Source organism: Cryptosporidium ubiquitum, assembly GCF_001865345.1.
Source record: "Cryptosporidium ubiquitum isolate 39726 chromosome Unknown contig_4, whole genome shotgun sequence".
NCBI classification, from domain to species: Eukaryota; Apicomplexa; class Conoidasida; order Eucoccidiorida; family Cryptosporidiidae; genus Cryptosporidium; species Cryptosporidium ubiquitum.
This window is the reverse complement of record NW_021639820.1, coordinates 306,112-325,959: the sequence shown is the minus strand read 5'-3', so window position 1 is coordinate 325,959 and position 19,848 is coordinate 306,112. Positions and strand designations below refer to the sequence as shown.

General features: G+C 31.8%; 9 protein-coding genes across 9 annotated transcripts; 3 read left to right on the top strand and 6 right to left on the bottom strand.

Moving 5' to 3' along the window:
• Nucleotides 1-270: 270 nt before the first annotated feature.
• Nucleotides 271-2,919, top strand: cubi_02273 (uncharacterized protein; the record flags this gene model as incomplete). The annotated part of the gene is made up of 1 exon (XM_029019285.1): nucleotides 271-2,919. The coding sequence occupies one exon, from the start codon at nucleotides 271-273 to the stop codon at nucleotides 2,917-2,919; it is 2,649 nt and encodes an 882-aa protein (XP_028874406.1).
• A 365-nt stretch (nucleotides 2,920-3,284) lies between these two features.
• Nucleotides 3,285-4,319, top strand: cubi_02272 (SEC14-like CRAL TRIO domain-containing protein; the record flags this gene model as incomplete). The annotated part of the gene is made up of 1 exon (XM_029019284.1): nucleotides 3,285-4,319. One exon carries the CDS (start codon nucleotides 3,285-3,287, stop codon nucleotides 4,317-4,319), a length of 1,035 nt encoding a protein of 344 aa, XP_028874405.1.
• An 87-nt stretch (nucleotides 4,320-4,406) lies between these two features.
• Nucleotides 4,407-6,854, bottom strand: cubi_02271 (galactosyltransferase; the record flags this gene model as incomplete). Its single annotated transcript, XM_029019283.1, has 1 exon — nucleotides 4,407-6,854. One exon carries the CDS (start codon nucleotides 6,852-6,854, stop codon nucleotides 4,407-4,409), a length of 2,448 nt encoding a protein of 815 aa, XP_028874404.1.
• A 232-nt stretch (nucleotides 6,855-7,086) lies between these two features.
• Nucleotides 7,087-9,162, bottom strand: cubi_02270 (interaptin; the record flags this gene model as incomplete). Its single annotated transcript, XM_029019282.1, has 1 exon — nucleotides 7,087-9,162. The coding sequence occupies one exon, from the start codon at nucleotides 9,160-9,162 to the stop codon at nucleotides 7,087-7,089; it is 2,076 nt and encodes a 691-aa protein (XP_028874403.1).
• Nucleotides 9,163-9,691: 529 nt separating this feature from the next.
• cubi_02269 (uncharacterized protein) lies at nucleotides 9,692-10,593 on the top strand (the record flags this gene model as incomplete). The annotated part of the gene is made up of 3 exons (XM_029019281.1): nucleotides 9,692-9,899; nucleotides 10,047-10,130; nucleotides 10,199-10,593. The coding sequence occupies 3 exons, from the start codon at nucleotides 9,692-9,694 to the stop codon at nucleotides 10,591-10,593; spliced, it is 687 nt and encodes a 228-aa protein (XP_028874402.1).
• Nucleotides 10,594-11,107: 514 nt separating this feature from the next.
• On the bottom strand, nucleotides 11,108-13,063 carry cubi_02268 (transcription factor E2F; the record flags this gene model as incomplete). Its single annotated transcript, XM_029019280.1, has 1 exon — nucleotides 11,108-13,063. One exon carries the CDS (start codon nucleotides 13,061-13,063, stop codon nucleotides 11,108-11,110), a length of 1,956 nt encoding a protein of 651 aa, XP_028874401.1.
• Nucleotides 13,064-13,653: 590 nt separating this feature from the next.
• cubi_02267 (CDC2-related protein kinase) lies at nucleotides 13,654-15,450 on the bottom strand (the record flags this gene model as incomplete). Its single annotated transcript, XM_029019279.1, has 1 exon — nucleotides 13,654-15,450. The coding sequence occupies one exon, from the start codon at nucleotides 15,448-15,450 to the stop codon at nucleotides 13,654-13,656; it is 1,797 nt and encodes a 598-aa protein (XP_028874400.1).
• Nucleotides 15,451-15,716: 266 nt separating this feature from the next.
• cubi_02266 (pre-mRNA splicing factor ATP-dependent RNA helicase) lies at nucleotides 15,717-19,001 on the bottom strand (the record flags this gene model as incomplete). The annotated part of the gene is made up of 2 exons (XM_029019278.1): nucleotides 15,717-17,270; nucleotides 17,535-19,001. The coding sequence occupies 2 exons, from the start codon at nucleotides 18,999-19,001 to the stop codon at nucleotides 15,717-15,719; spliced, it is 3,021 nt and encodes a 1,006-aa protein (XP_028874399.1).
• Nucleotides 19,002-19,023: 22 nt separating this feature from the next.
• cubi_02265 (uncharacterized protein) lies at nucleotides 19,024-19,624 on the bottom strand (the record flags this gene model as incomplete). Its single annotated transcript, XM_029019277.1, has 2 exons — nucleotides 19,024-19,458; nucleotides 19,526-19,624. The coding sequence occupies 2 exons, from the start codon at nucleotides 19,622-19,624 to the stop codon at nucleotides 19,024-19,026; spliced, it is 534 nt and encodes a 177-aa protein (XP_028874398.1).
• Between the last annotated feature and the right edge of the window lie 224 nt (nucleotides 19,625-19,848).

Sequence of the window (19,848 nt, the reverse complement as noted above, 5' to 3'; positions counted from 1 at the left end):
CTTTGTGAATTTATTCTTCATATACAGTGAGGGATTTGATGTATATGATTAAATATAAAGCTACTTTCCAATTAGTTTTGATATTTCAATCATAATATTTTCTTCTTATTCATTACTTAAAAATCTGTTTTATCCCGCTTTTTTTATTATGAAGGCAATTAAGACTATAAAATATAATTTAGAATTAACAATTGAGTCAAAAAAATAAAATGACTATATAATCGACACTATCTAGTTTATCCATGCTTATGGTTCTATTTATATTGAGAAATGAGTTTCCAAACTACTAATGATCAGAGTAAAACTAAAAATATAAGTAGTTTAACAAGATTCGAAAACAATCAATTATTCCCAGAAAATAGATATTTAAGTAAAAGAATACTTGAGTTAGGAACGGGACTTATCCCACTAATAAATAATTCTGAAAAATGTAGCTGCGAAAAAACATGTGCTGATTTTTGTTTTAATCGTCTGAACCACCAGGAATGCAATAGAAGTATATGTGGACTTTCTGACCATTTACATGATGTATACTGCAATAATAGACCATTTCTTAGATTTAAAAATCAAAAAACTAAGAAATATGTTGTTGAGTATTTCAGATTACCAATAAAAAGAGAAAACAGGAATTCAAATACAGAACATTTAAAAGATAACAACTCACAACATTTAACAAGACTTATATTATTGGACAAAGTGTCAAAAGGTGAATTAATAATTGAATGTATGGGAGAAATTTTAACAGATTCTGATGTGAGAGACAGGTACCAAAAATATTTTGAACTTAAAAAACGAGGTGATGAAAATGTTATGAATTATAGTTTTGAAAAAACCGCTTCAGCACCTGATAGGCTTTTTTGTCTAGTTGAAAATTTTGTTTATTTGGATATGACTCAAATAGGTAATGAAGCTAAACATATTCGGCACTCATGCAATCCAAACTCGCAAGCAGAAGTTTGGATTTCAAGGCCGAATTCTCATTTTCAAAAAGCTAGATTAAGAAATGAATACACATTATCATGGTTAAGAATGGGAATATTTGCTTTAAAAGATATTGAAAAAGGTACAGAAATAACGATTGACTATGAAAACTTGATGTCTCGATGTACCCCAGATCTCGTGAAGAAAAGTGAAGACCCCATTCGTTTTTTAGGATTGCTCAAGTGCAACTGTAATTTCGAAAATTGTAGAAAAAGTATCGGCACTAGGAAAATCCATGAAGCAATTGAATTTAGCGAATTTTTAATTCCAACAGCAAATAAAAAAAGAAGAAAGGATTTAAATACCATCTCAATCTCAAGAGAGCAATTAGAGCCCGATTCCTTCTCATATAACAAAAAATCGCTAGATTCTTTCCTTTTTTTGAGGGAAAAAATTATTGAAGATCAAAAGATTTGGAAAGAACAACAAATTAGAAAAAGACCAAAAAAAGCCACACAAAGAACCTTAAATATTTTTGAGACTGACAAGAGGCAAATGATTGAGGCTCAAAACTTAATCCTTAATCTTCATTCTAATAATTTTTTTGATCCTTCTAATAAGTTACCACTTTGGCATTTGTTTTCATCATTGTGTTGGCAAGGTTATCATGATCACCAAGAATGTTGTAATAAGCATATTATACATAATGATTGGTGGGTGAAATTCAAAGAAATGAATGAGAGTAAAAATAAAGTTTGCAAAATGAATTTTGTAAAACTTGAACGACCTAGAAGAAGTTGTTCAAATAACTTCGGGACGTCAATTAAAAGAAATGAAAAATTCTTTCGTGCCTGCTCTTTAAATCAAATTAGAAGAACAAGTGTTTTCCTACATATCATGTCCCATCCATGGCTTCTAGCACTTAACAATTTAACAAATATTGACATTGAACTTGGAAAAGATTGGAAAATTTTGCTTGCCAGAACTATTGATTTGGGCAGATGGACAATAATTCAAAAACTATCATTTTTTTTCAACAAATATAAAATTACAGATGAAGATTTGTCGTGGCCTATTATTGACCAAGGTCTTGGAGACGATGAAAAATGCACTGTTTGTTCTTGCCACGGAACATTATTATCATGCGATATATGTTCCAAGAGTATTCACAAATCATGTTTAAAAAAATGCAACCAGTTTATTGCTTCTTCCTCATTTTGTCTCCCTAATTGGTTTTCAAGAAATAAAATTGGGAAGGAATCTTATTTCAAAGAATTGTTAGATTATTTTTGCAGATCAGAAAATTCGGCTAAGACGAATAATATTTGTTTAAACAAAAAAAATAATAAAACAAAAATTACAGTTATATATAACCCAAAATATTCAACTAACAACTTCAAATTTGATTCAACAAATAAACAAGATCATCAATCAAATCTTTTTATATGTCATAAATGCAGTAATTCTGCACATACGAACTTCTGGCTTAAATTAAAGGGCAGAGAAAAACGTGTTATCTCTAAAAATGCGATGAAAATTAGATTTAGTAGAGCATATCAGTCGAATTTCTATATGCAAGATAATAAACAAATTTTTCAAGATCGTATTGAAAAAGGAATAAAAGCCAATAAGAAACAAGTAAATAATAACAACTCGCAGAAATATAACGCAATAAGATCCGCAAGATTGATGATTAGTCATCTATTCATTTGGAGGCAAAAAAATAGTACATTTAAAATGCCTAAAGATTCACAAATTTTCAGTGAATTGTCTAGAAACTTCAAATCAAAAAGAACAATAGATACAAGGTGGGATACATTGAACCTTATTTCTGACTACTCACGAAAAGACCATATAATTACTAACAATAGTCAACAAAAAACAACTTCTCCTTCAGAACTGAATTTACCAAACAGGCTATCGATCTCAACACAGGATAATTGCCAAATTATCAACTCTATTTCAATTGAAGAATTTATAGATTCCTTAAGAAAGTAGAATTGATCAATCCAAATACGATTATATGGAAAAAAGACCTAAACTACAAGGAATTCATTTATAGTTCTATTGACTTAAATTCGTAATAAATAGTTGATATTCTATTCATCCAATACCGTTTAAAAAAATTTCAGTTTTATTTTCTCTATAACGAATTTTTTATTGACCATTTCTCTTTATTGCGATTAGTTAATTAAATATTATTCATTTATATATATATATTTTTATATATTCACTTTTGCGCCAATATTTTTTAAATTTAAGTGGAAAAAATATTAAATTTTACTGAATGAATTTATTACATAAGGTTCACATGAAATAAAGGCATTCAGGTAAATTTAGGTGATAAATTTGCTTAAAATAACATGAAAATTCGCTGGCCAAAGGGTTTTGGGCATTTATCTAGCAAACATGGTTCAAACGAAATAGACTATAAAGAACAACAACTTAAGTTAAGTAACTTGCTTGAGAACTTCAATTTGGATTTAGAAAATGTCAGTGAATCCGATTATAAACTGTTTTTCAGATTTTTGAAAGCAAGACAATTTAATGTCGAAAAATCAACTGAAATGCTAAATAAATATTTTGAATGGAGGGGAAGAAAGAAAGTATCAGAGCTAATTAATACAATACAAATACCAATAAAAATTGACTTATATCAAAGAGCATATCATGGCATTGATAGGATGGGCAGGCCAATATATATTGATTGTATTGGGAGCAGTAATATTAAGAAAATGTTGGAATTGTATTCTGAAAAAAATTTTTTTAATCAATGGATATATGAATATGAGTTTCTTGTTAACGTAATGTCAATATCATGTCAAATATACAATGCATTGAAGGAACATCTTCCTAAAGATTCAGATATTACAAGCATTAATAAAGACGAAATTATGAATTTGTTAAATATGGGGGAAGTTCAATTTCAAAGTTTTTCAACATTAAATATTATTGATATGAATGGCTTTAATATGAGTAAATTTGATGGGAATTGCAGGAAAGTTATAAAAGAGCTTGTGAATATTAGCCAAAATTATTATCCAGAACTGCTTGGGAAAATGATCATAATAAACGCACCTAGTATATTTGGAATTATTTGGAATTTTTTGAAGCCTTTAATTGATGAAAAAACTGCAAAGAAAATATCAATTTATACACATAATGACGAATGGAGATCAGTTTTATTTGATATGGTTGATTCTGATCAATTGCCTAAATTTTTGGGTGGGTCTCCTAAATACGACGGAGAATGGTTCAATGCAAACATAGGACCATGGTCTAATCCAGTCATCCTTGATTGCATTGCAGAAAAATATCCAAATATTCCAAAACCTCTAATTTTTTCGCATTTAACATTAAAAAATAACGAAAACGTTCCAGAAAACCAGCAATTTTAGAATAAATTGCCTTTAATTATAAGCTATTATCTAAAGATTAATCTATAAAGGTATTTTAATGGTTTGCTTTTAATTCTTTAAATTAATTTACTGGTTCAATTTCTTTGATGCGCTAACTAGCGCATCAGAAAAGTCATCATACCAATTTGACAATGGGCAGTTAATAGTCCATGTCTCTCTAAAACCCATTAATTTCCCAAAGGAATCACCCATAACGATATGTGAAATACCTAAAAGTGTCAATAAAATATGACCATGTAATCTGTTCGTTATTACAATATTGGCTCTAGATAAAAATGCCATTCCATCTAATGTTCTTGAAACTGACTTTTCAATGTAATCAGAGTTAATTAAGTTATTGTAATTTGCATCACTGTCTAACCAATCGTCAATTAATATTGTCAAATAATCGACCCATTTTTGCCTTTTTATTACAATGTTGTTTTTATCTGAATTTTGATTTTTCTCCACATTTTCAAGTTCATTACCTTCCTTTATCACTTTTTTAATACTTTCAAGTTTAATATTATTCATCTTTACCGAATTATTATTAAATAATATATCTGGAGCCTCGTTGTCTGCTCTAGCATGTATCAAGATGTCGAGGGAAGGAATCCCTCTTTTCTTTCTTTGGTCCCCAATTAAAAATGCCATATCTGGCAACAGCTCAACTCTGATATGGTTTACATCTTTGAACATTTCAGTTAAAATTTCGAAAGAGCGATTGTCTCTAGCTGCAAGGAATAACTCTCCTTTATGATTAGCAAAATTTTGTATGGTTGTCACTTTATTTGTTTGATTTTTGAAAAAGACGGTTTGAGGAAACATTACAACTTTATAATTAACAAAATCATTGAGTACAATGTGCCTTAATTCGTGATGATGTGAATATAAATCTCCAAAGTTGCCTCCACCATGGAAAATAACAGCTCTTTCTTGAGTTTTAGCATTAAATGAATCAAAAATTTCATTTGCATTATACTCATTCAATAAATGAACTACCTTAACAATTTTTATTTTTAAATACTCCAATAATATTAATGCACCTGTGAAAATGGCAGAATCGCCTCTGTTTGGATGATCTGGGAAACCAACAAATAAAACTTCTTTAATTCCAGTAAAAACTTGTTTGTAGTAACTTTTTAATTTGTGGGAATATTCTTCTATCAAATTTTTGCACGGATGCTCTATTTCCAATGAGTTGTATTTCAGTTGTAATGGAATATTTGTACTATTAAAATGATTATTATATTTGAATATATCTGTAACTCTATTATTTGATAGTTTATTATATTCTGGATAAGCCATAGTTATTGTACTTTTTTGCACAGGTTTTAACCCAACAACGCCTGAATTATATATATTAATAAGTTCTGCTGATTTAAAATTACTTGTATAAACTGCATTTTCTCCGAGTATTTTTGAACTATTAGAAGTCAAAGGACCAAAGTAAACTGGATCCCAGTATTTTGATGATATTGAGAGATCAAATTCAGAGATACACGTATTTGTAGATTCGTGGTTGCATGAATATGATGGAGGCCTCATTGATCCATTCAATAAATAATCCAAAAATTCCATTTTACTTGTATCATGCATCATATGAAACGTTACGGGTCTAAATCCTCTTTTATCAAATCCACTGCGATAAGAAATTTCAGGATTATGAAAATGGAAACCAGGAATGTGTTTTATAGATTTTTGCCCCACCAACTCCGTAACCAATAATGATAGGGAAGCATCTTCGAATGTTTTAAATTTCGATCCACCATTGTTGCAGATATCTAAATATCTCTGTCCATTTTTTATAAATAACTTGGCCAAAGAATTACTCATTAAATACCCTGCGCCGCCTCTAATGCCTTTTATAACTTCACCATGATATTTCCAATGCAGATTATTTGACCTCCCACTAATCGAATTAACCAATGAATCTTCTAATGTTAAGTAAATTTGGCCACCAATTAATATATTGTCATTTGAGTTAAACACACTTAATTCATCAACTAAGCTTGATAAAATCACAAAAGTATCGTCATCAAGTTTCATGTACCACTTCTTTTTTGGCCAATTTCTAACCATCCATTCATAAGATGCAAGAGTTTTACAACAAAGGTTAAGATAATTTTCTTCACAATTAGGTATCATAGTTGGTATATCGGGATGCTTTTCTGACGAAATCAAGACATAATTACTCGAATATTGCTGATTATTACTATTTCTACATAAATGCCTTAACCAGCTATTTTTTAAATCTTCTACTCTACTTTTAAAGTATTTGGGGGCCGACAAAATTGCAAATCCAATGTCACAAAGCGAAATTTCAAGATCCTTATAATCCATTTTCATATTTGAATTTGTATAATCTTGAAAAATTTCGTGATTTTTTTCTTTTGTTCCAAATCCTTTATTTGACAATTGAAGGAATACTCCGTAAAATATTTGATCATTATTCAGAGTGTATGTACTCAAATGAATTATAATAGATGAATAGCCAAGGAAAAGGAAAAGTGACTTTAAAGATAAAATTCTCATATTGAAATGATAATTTAATAAGAAAAATTTTTTATAAAGTAACATTGCACTTTCGTTTTAAAAAAACGGCATTTTGTTATGTGGTGCATATGCATTTTACTATGTGGATTAAAAGCTCCACATAATAAAAAAAAATTAAAAAACTAGAATTGATAATTAAAAAATTAATTTATTAATTTAAAAAACTTTGTTTTTTAATCATTTTTTTCAGACTAGCTCTTGTTTCGAAAACTTAAGATTTTTTAGATTCATCAAGTTTAACACTCAAGTCATTAACTAATTTGAACATACTATCCAACTGTTGTTGTAAAAGTTTGTTTCGTTGTTTTTCTTCCATTAGCTCCTGCTTAATTTGCTTGTTTTTTTCATAAACACTAAAGTATTCGTCTTCCAATAGTTTTTTATCATGTAGGACTTGCTTAATTTCTTCTTGTAAAGGATTTATTATTGCAAGCTGACTTGCGCAATTAGAGTTGGATAAAATTGATGGAATCAAATATGGCAATTCTTGCTGATTATAAATTACTTTTCCATCATTAACATGCTTGTCCCCAATGATCAATTCATTAACACCGTTACAGACAGAAAGTTTAAAATATTTATTGGCATCAATTGATTTCTTTGTAACGTTTTCATTGGATACTTTGTTATTTTCAATATGATCAACGATATATTTGTATTGAGAAATTCGAATGTCATATTTTTCGATCATATCTCTGTGAACTTCATTTACTTCTTTTAATTTGTTTTCCAATATTTCGTTTTCACTTCTATCTTTGGCTGATTTTTTTTTTAAGTTGTCTATTATCATTTCGAATCGTTGGAGTTCATTTGAATGCCTTCTTCTTAATTCGCTGAGTTGATGTTCCAATGTACTTATTCTAGTAATATAAGGCTTGTAATTATTACCTTCTATATCTTTTAAATTAGATAATTTTAGCCGAAGTTCTGAAATCTCATTTTGATAAGTTTTCAGAGATTCAATCCTATTTGCTTCGCCAATAGCCAATGCATTTTCAAGTTCTACTATTTTCTCTTGTAGAGACTTAATCGTATTTGATAGTTCCTTATTAGCGTCTTCATTTAGTTTTAAATTCAGATTGAGATTTTGTAACTCATCTATTTTTAATTTATATTGGGTTTTTGAATTCTCAAGTTCGTTAATATAGCTGGCCATTGATTTTTTTTCAATTTCTAATTTAGAAAGTTTGGAATTAATCGAATTTATTATTCTTGTTTTCATATTAACTTTTTCTTTAAGTTCAATTGATTCACTTTTCATTTTTTCCAGTTCATTTTCCAGTGAATTATTTTTGTCTTCAAGCTTGGAAATTTTTTGAAAAACAGTTAGTGGATTTAATTGTGAGTTATTCGAATTTTCATCCGATTCGCTGTTTAAATAATTTCTGGTTTCTGAATTAACTTCTTGAGGGGTTTCCTGTGGCTCAATACTCGATATATTACGACTGTATATGCTAGGATCATTCTTAAAATTATATTCGTGTTTGGCATTTGAAATTTCGATTAAATTTTCAGGTATTGCTGATTGAGAAGTCAAAGAGTTAGTTTTCTTCTCATGTTTTTTCTCACTGTTAGAAAAACTTAGCTCATCTTGTAAATTTTCAGAGCTAGAGTTGTCAAGATCTAGTAAGTTGCAATCAATATTTGATTTAACGTCGCCTGTCAAAATCTTTTCATTTTGTGTTGGCTCATTAATTATTTCATTAAAACTCAAACCATCAGGTTGAATATTTGAATCTCCAAGCATAGCACACACTTCATCCGAATTATCGTTTAGATTCAAGCTACAAATCGGTGGGGTTTCAGAATTATTCGTTTCATCTGTAAAAACATATTCTGTTTGACGCGTCTCTCCATATGTGCTTTTTGAATTATTAATAACTTGAGAAAAGCTATTATTATCATCATAAAACTTATCAATATTATCGATTGTGTCAAATTCTCCAGAAAAATAATCATACTCGTTCTTTTCTTGGTACGATTTATCTTGTTGATATGATTTTTCCGAGATAAAATTGTTCTGAATTGAGATATTGCTTGTCATACCTTTTAAGCCGGTCGCTAAATCCCCAACAAGCATACTTGCACTTGACTTAATATTGTTGGCTTTTTCAGAAACGTGATTTTTCTCTGCCCAATTAACAATACTAGTGGATATTGAAGATCCTGAGTTAAATACATAAGAAGCATCTCTAGTGTTGTTTTTCACAGCTTCTTCAATAGAATTCCCAACTACGTCCTTAATAACTGATACTTTATCAAACGCATTTTTGATAATGGATTGCATGTGTAAAAGTCCATTGCATTACAATTTTATCACAAAAAAAAAGAAATCAAATCAATTATTTAAAAACGGGCGCCTTTTTTTGTATATATATAAATGTTACTTGTGAATTATTAAAAAGTAAAATTCTTCCATCTAGAAGACAATTATGTCTCATAGATATGCTAAATACTCTATAATTGTTAGAATATTATTCAAAATCTCTATTCTAAATTTTATTATTTCGAAATTGCCATCTGTTTAATAAATGACCAAATACTACAAAACATAGATTTTACACACAACTAAAAAAGAGTATATGCAATGAACATAAAAATAATTTGTTTGTTTTATTTTTTGTAAATAAAATATCTGGCAAAAATATCGTTTCAAAAGTTGTATATTAGTAATTTAATTAATGTTATATCACAAATTATTGCAAATAAGCGCTAAAATAGACATTTTGCATGCATTAGACAAATTCATAACAGCAAGAAAAAAGTAGAAAATATTATGAAGGTATCATTATAGTTCCTTAATAAATATTGCAACAATGCAAAGATCTTCTTCATTAATAAGGCCATTAAAATCTGGCTCATTCATAAAAGAAAGAGTTGAGCATAAAAAGACAGATGATTTACCAGCATTTAGTCCTATAAATATCAATGCGTCCTCCCATACAAAATCAAGTTCAAAATCACAAGCTTCCAAGCCCAAAAAATACTTCATTATTTTTATTGTATTTGCGCTTCTCATTTTTGGTAAGTTATTGTTAATTCAAGATTAATTATTGTTGATTAATAATAGTTAATTTTGTATTACTTAGAAGATTTTTGTAATACAATAACTAAAATCAATCAATAATTGTAGATAAGATTCAATAAAAATATTAACAAAATTTACTTCAGGCATTATTTTACATCGTATTTTCTTAACAATAAGTTTTTCATATTTAAAGTCAAATACAAAAAATTCAATCAAAACACGTTCAGGTACGTTCTTTTCTTTTAAAATGATTTCTTAAAACTTCTTATTCAACGCTCTGTTCTAAATTCGATAGATTCGAACGATAATATAAGTCATTCTGATCAACCAGATCTTAATACAAATATGGTTATTAACCCACCAAAGGATGAAAAACAACTGAGTAAAAATATCAGAACACAACCATCAAACAAGCAAGCTACCATACCTGTTTCTAGAAGTGGTACGGCAAAGAAGACAAATTTAAGAAGAAAAATGTCTGAAGAAGAACTTCAGAATGAGTACGAATACGAACTTTTAGCTAACCCTGTTCTTGAAAACCTTGATGAAGAAGGAATTAAGCAAGCTATTGAAGAAGGAAGGATAGAAGAAGCAGTTCAGGAGGCAGAGGAAATAGAAGAAATTCTAGAAGAGTTAGAGGAGATCAGAAGAGAAAAGCAACAAAGATTCTTCAGAGGTAGAAGGAATTAATATTAAATTATAAACTATTCGCGCTAATAACTTATTCCTTATTATATAGTTTCCAATATATAAATAATCATTTCAATTACTAATCTGTTATTAGGGATTTGTCTAATCACTCAAATGAACTAATCTTACATTAATTCTAAGCATCAAAGTTTGTGATTCAATCACTAACCAGGAGATTTAAAGGTAAAATTAAACGCTGATACTAAGAGCTAAGAACGATGATGTAAAAGGTTGGTGGCGGACCACAAATGAGAATAAACAATGTAATTTCTTCATGTACATAAATATTGAGTATTACTCATTTTTACCAAAAAATTAAATTAATCCTTACATTAATTCCAATCAAATTAATTACTTCTCATAACAGGTGCTGATCTTAACTCTGGAAAAAGAGCATTTTTGTGTTCAATTGTTAGATTAATTATAAAATCAAGCTTTTAATATAATTATAGGTAACATTAGATAATATATGCCTAAGCAAATTTTCATTACGAAATCTTAGAAATTAGCCGGTTTATTCCGTAAAGCCATTGATATTTTCATTCTGACCCACGACTCCAGAGCCTGAACTTTGGTCTCCATCCATCCTATGTTTGGCTGTACCATGATTTGTTTCGGCAGTTTCCATCCAGCGAGCATCGGGATGATGAATTGAAGGGACGGTACTGGTTCTATTTGACCCACCCATTATACTCCCCCATAATGCACCTGTATTACTATTAGCTGCGGAATTTGCCTCATTCGTTTGTTGTTCAATTGTATTTGGAACAGTAATGTTATCCTCTCTTATAGCGTGACCTGCATGTGATAATGAAAGAGAATGCTGCCCTGCCGCAGTTCTAGAATTAGATGCCCCACCAGTATGGCTTTGAGGTCTATTTGTGTGAACAGTTGCTGCATAATTTGTCACTGCTCCTCCAGTTACATGTGCGCCAGTTGCGTTAGTTGCAATTGTGTACTGGTCAACTATATCAGTGAAGCCGAGTTGCTGGCAGGCCTGTAGAAGTTGCTCTTTTCTTTGAATAAGAGTCTTTTCCATAACTTCGTACTCCGAGTTTGAGAGAACTTGTAGCTTGTTATAACTATGGAACCAAGGGATAGTATCAAGACTCTCATCATCGATGCTTGGCGCCAGTTTAACACTCATATCAACTGTACCAAATGAAGAAAGTACTGCATCACGCTCCACAAGAACCTCTGGTACAGATGCAGAACACATGAATGCATTACGGCCCATTTTCTTAAGAATTCCAATTCCTTCCAAAACATTCGTTATGTCATAAAGTCTTCTCCTCTGTACATCCATATGGGCTTCTGCCGCAGCTAAATCAATAATTCTGCTTTCACCTTGTTCATAAAGATACTGAATAAATCGCTTAGTCATTAACACAAGGCCATTCTCAAATCTGACTGAGTGTCGTGCATCTTCAGTACTAAATTCATTATATTGAGATCCACTATGATGCGCGGCAGGAGTCCCCAACATACTAACACCGCCACTATGTTCTAAAGTTTCCATTCCATCATTGCCAAGAGACGGAATATGAGGGAGCAATGCTCCAGATGTTGGCATTCCTGACCCATCGATAGTATGATGACGGCCTGGGCTTCCCCCTCTCCTTTTATTAGCATCTGTAGAATCTCTTCTCCCTCTCATTCCGCCTAATGGGGTGGTTGAAGTTCTTTTCCTTGCTCTACCCCTGGAGTTAGTAACTGGACCAGCATTGGAAATATTCATGGTATTCGAAGCCGCAAAAGCCGCTGCCGCTGCAAGGAGCTCCGATTTGTTATCAGCGCTAATATTATTTCCACCACCGTAAATCATTTGTAGATGTTCTGCAGAATGATTAGATCCAGTATTGGAGTGGCTCAAATTTTGATTATTTTGTATATTTCCTGAATTAGGACCTGGAACCATGGGTGGTAACAAGTTTTGCAATTGTGAAACAAACTGATTGATATTACCCTGTGCACCATTTGAACTTCCTGTTGAAGAGACCAGGCTATTTAAAAGCGTTATGTTTTGGTCATTATTAGAGCCAGAACCCATGAGTAAAGGCAAAAGATAGGGAATAGAACTAGCCATATTGTTATTGTTCGTTGTATCTATCAAATTATTGGGTTCACATGAATTTGATGCATTAGGGGCGCCCCCTTTAATTCCATTAGAGTTGGATGAAACTGCGCCGTTTATTAAACCGAGAAGCTCATTTATCGTTACCGGGTCCGCTATTTGAGGAGGAGGATTGACTGAGGAGCAATTTACATCACCGCCAGAATTTGGAACAAGATAGCTCAACAAGGAAAGAACATCCTGAGTATTTGAATTTGTGTTATTATTACATCCGCCGGTACCATCATGAATTATTTCAGAATTTATTCCTGATACAATGTCTCCACCATTACCAGAATTAGTAGATGTTGATGAAGTTCCCATCATTTGTAGATTGTAAGGAACCTCGTTAGTCATTCTACTAAACAAGCTTTACTATCAACCTTAATCTGAACTTATCTTTAAAAACTTTTACGTGGAAAACTACAATATAATAAAGAAATATATATAAGAGCGGAAGCGGGATATGAAATGTAGCGCTTTATTATCCTCGTACTACATATATCAATAAATTTATTATATTAAAAGTATGTTAATTTGTATATAATAATAATAATAATAATAATAATAATAATAATAATATATTTCAAGTATTACTGTTAATATAGTTATTTAAACATAATATCTAATATATAATCTGTTCCCCATTAATATCTAGTTTACCTTATATATCCTCCCGCATTTAATGGATATACACATTTTTAATTAATTGAGCTATTTAAAATATTAGACGGTACTTGATGCGCCGCCCAACATGTCTTTGGCGCTTTTAAAGTGTGGAGAAAAATCTGTTAAATTTCTCAGATAAAAAGTATACTGTGGGTTTGATGCTAATGAAATTCACTGAATTCTAGGTGAAGTAAGACGCTCAAAATAAACTGATATTCAGCACTAAATGTTGACTATAGTTTAAGTCTTGGAAGGTTGTTTTGGATGGATATCTGTATTCACCTTCTATAGTCACGATATTCGTTCTTACTCTTGTTGTCATAATACATGTTTGAGCCAGTACTTCTTGATATGTTATATTTACTCGAATGCTCGCGTGAGCTTCTTGGAGGCGGCGAATTCCTTTTCCTATAATAGTTTGCGGAGTAGTTAGACGATAGGTATGTATGGTGTTGCGGTGAATGAGGAGGAGTTAAGTGCTGTGAGAGATTAGAACGGCTCCCGTTTGGGCCGTCTCTATTGTACCGCGAACTGCTTGAGTACCTGTAATCGTAATATGCTAATTCTCTATCTCTGTTGCGAGAATAACTATCATCTCTTGAATATTCGTATCTTCTTTTTTCATACTCGTCCTCTCTTTCACGTTCTTTCTCTCTTCTGTCATAGTGTGTGTTTGACGAGTACTTTTTGTCATATTCTTTAGAGTATTTTCGTTCACTTGAGTTTCTTATTTTCCATCTTGATCCATTTAGGCTATTTTCAGATTCTCTACTCCTAGATCTCTTGAATTTTCTTTCATCAACATTAAAAACTGAATCCGTATTAATAGAATTTGTTTCATTTATTTGTTTCCCCCTAGTTTCCGCACTTTTTGATGTGTTCTTTGTCTTGATATCTTCTTCAATAATCTTTTTTATCTTATCTACATTGTACGCCTTCCCAATTATTGCGTTCAAAGCACCACCTACCTCTGAAGATGAAGGAGCCTTGAGCCTACCTTGAAGTTTTTCGCGCAATTTTCTCGCATTTAAAGAATGGAATTGTTTTTTTTGACTAAAAATGGACATATCTAATTTATCAGGAATTACTTCATTGGGATCGTTTGAGTTCAGCCATGGGTGCTCCAAAGCTTGGCGTGCAGTTAATCTGTTTTCTGGTGAATATTGTAGCAACTGTAATAATAGATCTAATCCTTGCTGGCCAACCTTTTCTTCAACACGTGAAGTAAATTGCCTGAATTTAGATCCCATCCCTGAGCCCAAAATTTGTAAAAGTGGATTATTATCTTGATCATTCCACAAAGGCAGTTTTTTTAACTCAAACAGCATATCCGAAGGAGGAGAACCGAGAGTATCACCAATCGATTTCAATACCCCAGCTTCCGTTTCACTACAAAACAATGGTTGTTGTAAAACCAGCTCACCAAGTATACATCCAACTGACCACATATCAACAGGAGTATCATAGCACTGCGCACCCAATAAAAGTTCAGGTGGTCTGTACCAAAGTGTGACAACTCTGTTGGTGAGCATCCTATTACGACTATTGAAGACTCTTGCAAGACCAAAATCTGCCAATTTAACAACTCCATCTCCCGAAATTAACAAATTTGCGCACTTTATATCTCTATGAATTGTATTATTTAGGTGGCAATACTCTAAACTTGAAAGAAGTTGTCGAATAATTACCTTAATATCTATTACTTTAATTACCCTACCTTCTAACTTAAGGCCTTCTATATAGCCTGAAAGATCATATGGTAAGTACTCAAATACCATCCAAATAGATCCTCTATTTGGGGAGTTTGACTGTAAATGCGCAGAAACCCCATTAATCGGATTTCCTTGTGTATTATGTTCGTTCAAATCATTATGAGGCCTTGAAAAAACTACTCCATACAATTCGACAATATTCTCATGTTTTAAGTTCGTTAATAAAACTATCTCCCTAATTGCTGTCTTCGAAAACCCGTCTCTACTTTCCTTTGAAATTAGTTTTTTTAAAGCAACATGTCGTTTCTTCGTTAAGTCCTCAGCAAGCCAAACGTCTCCAAATGCACCTTGACCTATACGCATAATTTTCACATAAGAACTCAAATAGTTTTCGAGTACCATTATGTACTTTATACAAGAAACAATAATTGAAAGCGAAAACTTGCTTCTTATACAAAAGCAGTACTTAATTAAATCAAATTTACCCTTATAAAAATACAAATATATTGCAAGACTTAAATCATTTTAGTAAAAAAAATTTGCTATAAAATTCTTTTAGTACATTGGCGGTATTATATATTAGAATTAAAAAAACTAGTTAAATTATATAGTAAAAATTAACAGGAGCCTTACTTTCTTCTTTTTGACAATCTCCAAGCATTTGGATCTTCATATTTGTTGTATAATGGCTGAATTTTTTCTTTTTTTTTCCTCTTCGAGAGCTGATCTTGGTCAGCAAATTGAAACAAATTAGGAGCAAAATCAACAAGCCAATGAGGCTTAATAGTGCAACAGTCTCTTATATACTCCTTTGAAGTAAAAACTAATTCATGGTAAAGCACCCATTCAGGTGATTTATTAAATAGTGTGCTAGACGGATGTAAGTAAACTTGTTGATTGTCAACTAAATTTCTATATCCTTCTTGAGAATCTTTCTTACACGAGTTGCTAAAAAATCCAGCACAAATAGCTTTCCTTATTTTATCATGATCGTTTTCTGCAGAAATTATGTCTAGTTTATATTTGTCAAAAATATTAATTAACTGTTTGCGAACATCCTGCGCTCCCTTGAGTGCTCTTGACTGAAGGAAATTATCATAACACCACGGAACGGAGTACCTTTGCTTTTTCCAAGAATTATAAACATTTAGATATGTCAAATGATCGCCATGTGGATGATAAAATTTAGACTTCTTTCTATCTGCCTGAGCTTGTTTATCTTTAGGCCTATAAAAAACATTCTGTACAGAAAGCATAGAAGTAATTGTTATTATTTCATCTGAGCAACCCAAATCAACTGAAGAAAGAACCATTTTGCTCAGCTTCGGTTCCATTGGTAACTCCGCCATTTTTCTGCCTAGCCTAGTTAAGAAGCCTTCTTCGTCAAGTGCCCCAAGTTCGAATAGAGTTTCCAAAGCAATTAATAGAGTCGTAGTAGGTGGAGGATCCATAAAATCGAAATTAAGTAAATCATTAACTCCTAATGCTTTTAGGAGTAGTACTGTATTAGCAAGATTAGTACGTTGTATTTCAGGAACAGTAGTTGGGAGCATTTCTGTATTGAAAGCAGCCTCAGTGTACAATCGATAACACTTTCCTGGCCCAGTTCTCCCAGCTCTTCCAGATCTTTGTTTTGCACTAGCTTGAGAAATTGGTGTGACTGTGAGACTGTCCATTCCTGTTTTGGAATTAAAAACCATCATTTTTGAAAACCCTGGGTCAACTACGAAGAATATCCCGTCAATAGTAAGGGATGCCTCCGCAATATTTGTTGCAATAACGCATTTCCTACAACCAGGAGGAGCGTCTTCAAAAATTAAAGATTGAATTTCACTAGGTTGAGATGAGTATACAGGTAATATAATTAATGGAGGGGGCTTCATATTTTCTAGTCTTTTCATTCTTTCGTGTAGAGTCTGACAAGCATTATCAATTTCTTCCTGGCCTGTTAAAAATACCAAAATATCTCCGGGAGGCTCGCGCAAATGAATTTGAAGTACAGTAACTAGTGTTGCTTCTACATAATCTTCCACTGGTTCTTTGGAATACAAAATTTCAACGGGGAAAGTTCTTCCAGGAATAGTAAAAATATTACAATTCATGAAATATGCAGAAAACTTGTCTGCCTCGAGAGTAGCTGATGTCACAATTAACCTGAACTTTGGGCGTTTTCTACATGTTTCCTAAAAAGAAAGTTATAATATATATTGGAAAATTAACATTTAGCAGTCAATCATTGTATCATTGGTATCTGTCCAATATTACATTCTCAATAATTATTAGTCATCAGTCAATGATAAAGCTCAATTTAGTTTATGTTTCAATACATTAACAATTGAATACTAAATCAATCGTCAAGCTACCATTCTATATAAAAACAAGTAGCAGTAAAATTGAAACAGTTAATTTACATGACTACTTAAATGTCCAAATAAATTAAAACTTACCTTTAAAAGCCCAAACAACACGTCTGTCGTTATTGTTCTTTCATGTGCTTCATCCAACATAATTACGCTGTATTGTGATAAACAGTTATCTGACAAAGCTTCTCTAAGAAGCATTCCATCTGTCATATATTTAATTCTTGTTTCTGGTGAAGTAATGTCTTCAAATCGAATTGCAAATCCAACCTTTGAACCCAGTGTACAACCCATTTCCTGCGCAACACGTCTGGCTATTGAGGTTGCAGCAACTCTTCTTGGCTGAGTACAACCAATTATTCCTCCATCCTTGCAGAATCCTTCTTCATATAAATATTGAGTAATTTGAGTAGTTTTACCACTACCTGTTTCTCCAATCACAACTATTACCTGATTATTTCTTATTGCTTCAACTAGTGAATCCCTCATTGGATAAATAGGTAAATTTTTTCTCTGATCTGATATAGAAACATTAATATTCTTTTTACCAAAACCCAAACTTTTCCCCAAATATTGGCGTTTCCATTCTGGTGTAGTTTGAGAGTTCATTCCAATACCCCGTAATGCACTTGCGATCGTTCTCTCTCCTGCTTCTGGATTTGGGTCTTCCCAAGGTCTACTCATATCCCTAGGAATACTGTCTAGCAACGCCTTTTCTTGAAATTCTCGAATTTCTCTTCGTTCTCTTGCAATGTTAGATGCTAGTTCAGCCGCCTTATTCAAACTTCCTTCTGGATTTACCACAACTTGTATTGAAGAGTCAACACTAAACTTTTTAACTGACTGCCCTCTAAGAAACAATGGCTCGTAATTTCTGAGCTCAATTTCGGTAGACACTTCTACATTTTGTGAGTCCATTGTATCTCTAACGGTCTCACAAATATCATAAGGAATCTTATCTCTTGAAATAACTCCCGAATTAAGAAGTTGCATAATTTCCCACTTCTCATAATCATTAGGTATTCCCTCTTGTTTATTGTTAGAGTATTGAGATTCTGTATTACGGCTTTCAACCAGTTTAATACCTGAAATTGCCCCAAATCCTTTCTTAGCATGAATGTCTTTCATTCCAAATCCAGAAGAAATTGTTTCACTTTGGCATTTATTTCGTCTGTTAATGTCTTTATAATTAGGGTCCTCCTTTCTAAGAAGTTCCAGAGCACGTTTACTTAATGGTGCCTTTTCATTTGGCATCGCAAAGCACAAATTATCATTTCTATTCAAATTCGTTTCTGGAAGTGGCGAACATTCATTGTTTATTTTCTCCGACCTAGATTCACCTCCATTTATTATGGAATATATATCATCTAATAGCTTGTTCGAAACTTTCTCCCCATTAATACTTAATATCTTTTCATTAAACTCCTCAAATGACTTACTTTCTTTTCCGATATGGCACAAATATTCGGCAAGATCTCTGTCATTAGTTTTCCATTCTTCAAATATCCTCTCTTGAACTTTATTGAGTATTCTAAGGTGCTTTAGCTCTTCCATAAATACTCAAGTGTTTAAGAATTCAAACTTCACTATTTAAGCGCGCATCATTATTGATCTCGTAGATTTCTCCTAATGTCATATTCATTTTATTTTCTGTATCACTCAACATTATGCTCTTGTTTATTGAGTCCTCAACGTATTTACTAATGCTGATATTTAATTTATCTAACACTATTATGCATTCTTCTGATACATTGTTTAATTCTCTAATACAATTTTCGTTTTTAGCCTTTAACTCTTCAATTTTTTCTAAGAATATTTCTGCTTTTTCTCCGTTTAGTGGTTTTAAATGACGCATTTCAGAAATTAAATTATTTGTGCACTCGAATCCTGTCGAAATATAATTCGCTCTGTAAAGTATATCATGTTTTGCAGCATTCAACTCTTCGCCTTCCTCTAACTGCAAACTAGAAGTTACCTTAGGCGCAAGATCTGGTAATAAATACAACGCGTCCTGAAGTTAATTCGTTAAAAGCAAGTATAGTTAATGGGAAATCGATAATAATACATCTAAAACTCACAGTCAAACAGTGCAAAATATTATTTAAAGTAGTTTGGAGTTTTGTAATTTTATCATTACTACTTGGAGATGGAATAGGTGCTCTATTAGAAAAAAACATAATCCAAGCAAATCGCAAATGCTTCCAAATTAAGTTAAATTAAGATACTTTCGACTAAGCCTAAAATCAATGCTAATTAATCTTTCGGTTCATTTTTTGCTTGTTTGCCCAAAAAATATTATATATATATGTTTGAGCGGCACTGTGACGGCGCTTAATTGTACTATTTATGTCGTCTCTTTAAGAGACAAATTAAATTTTATATATATATATATTAAATTAAG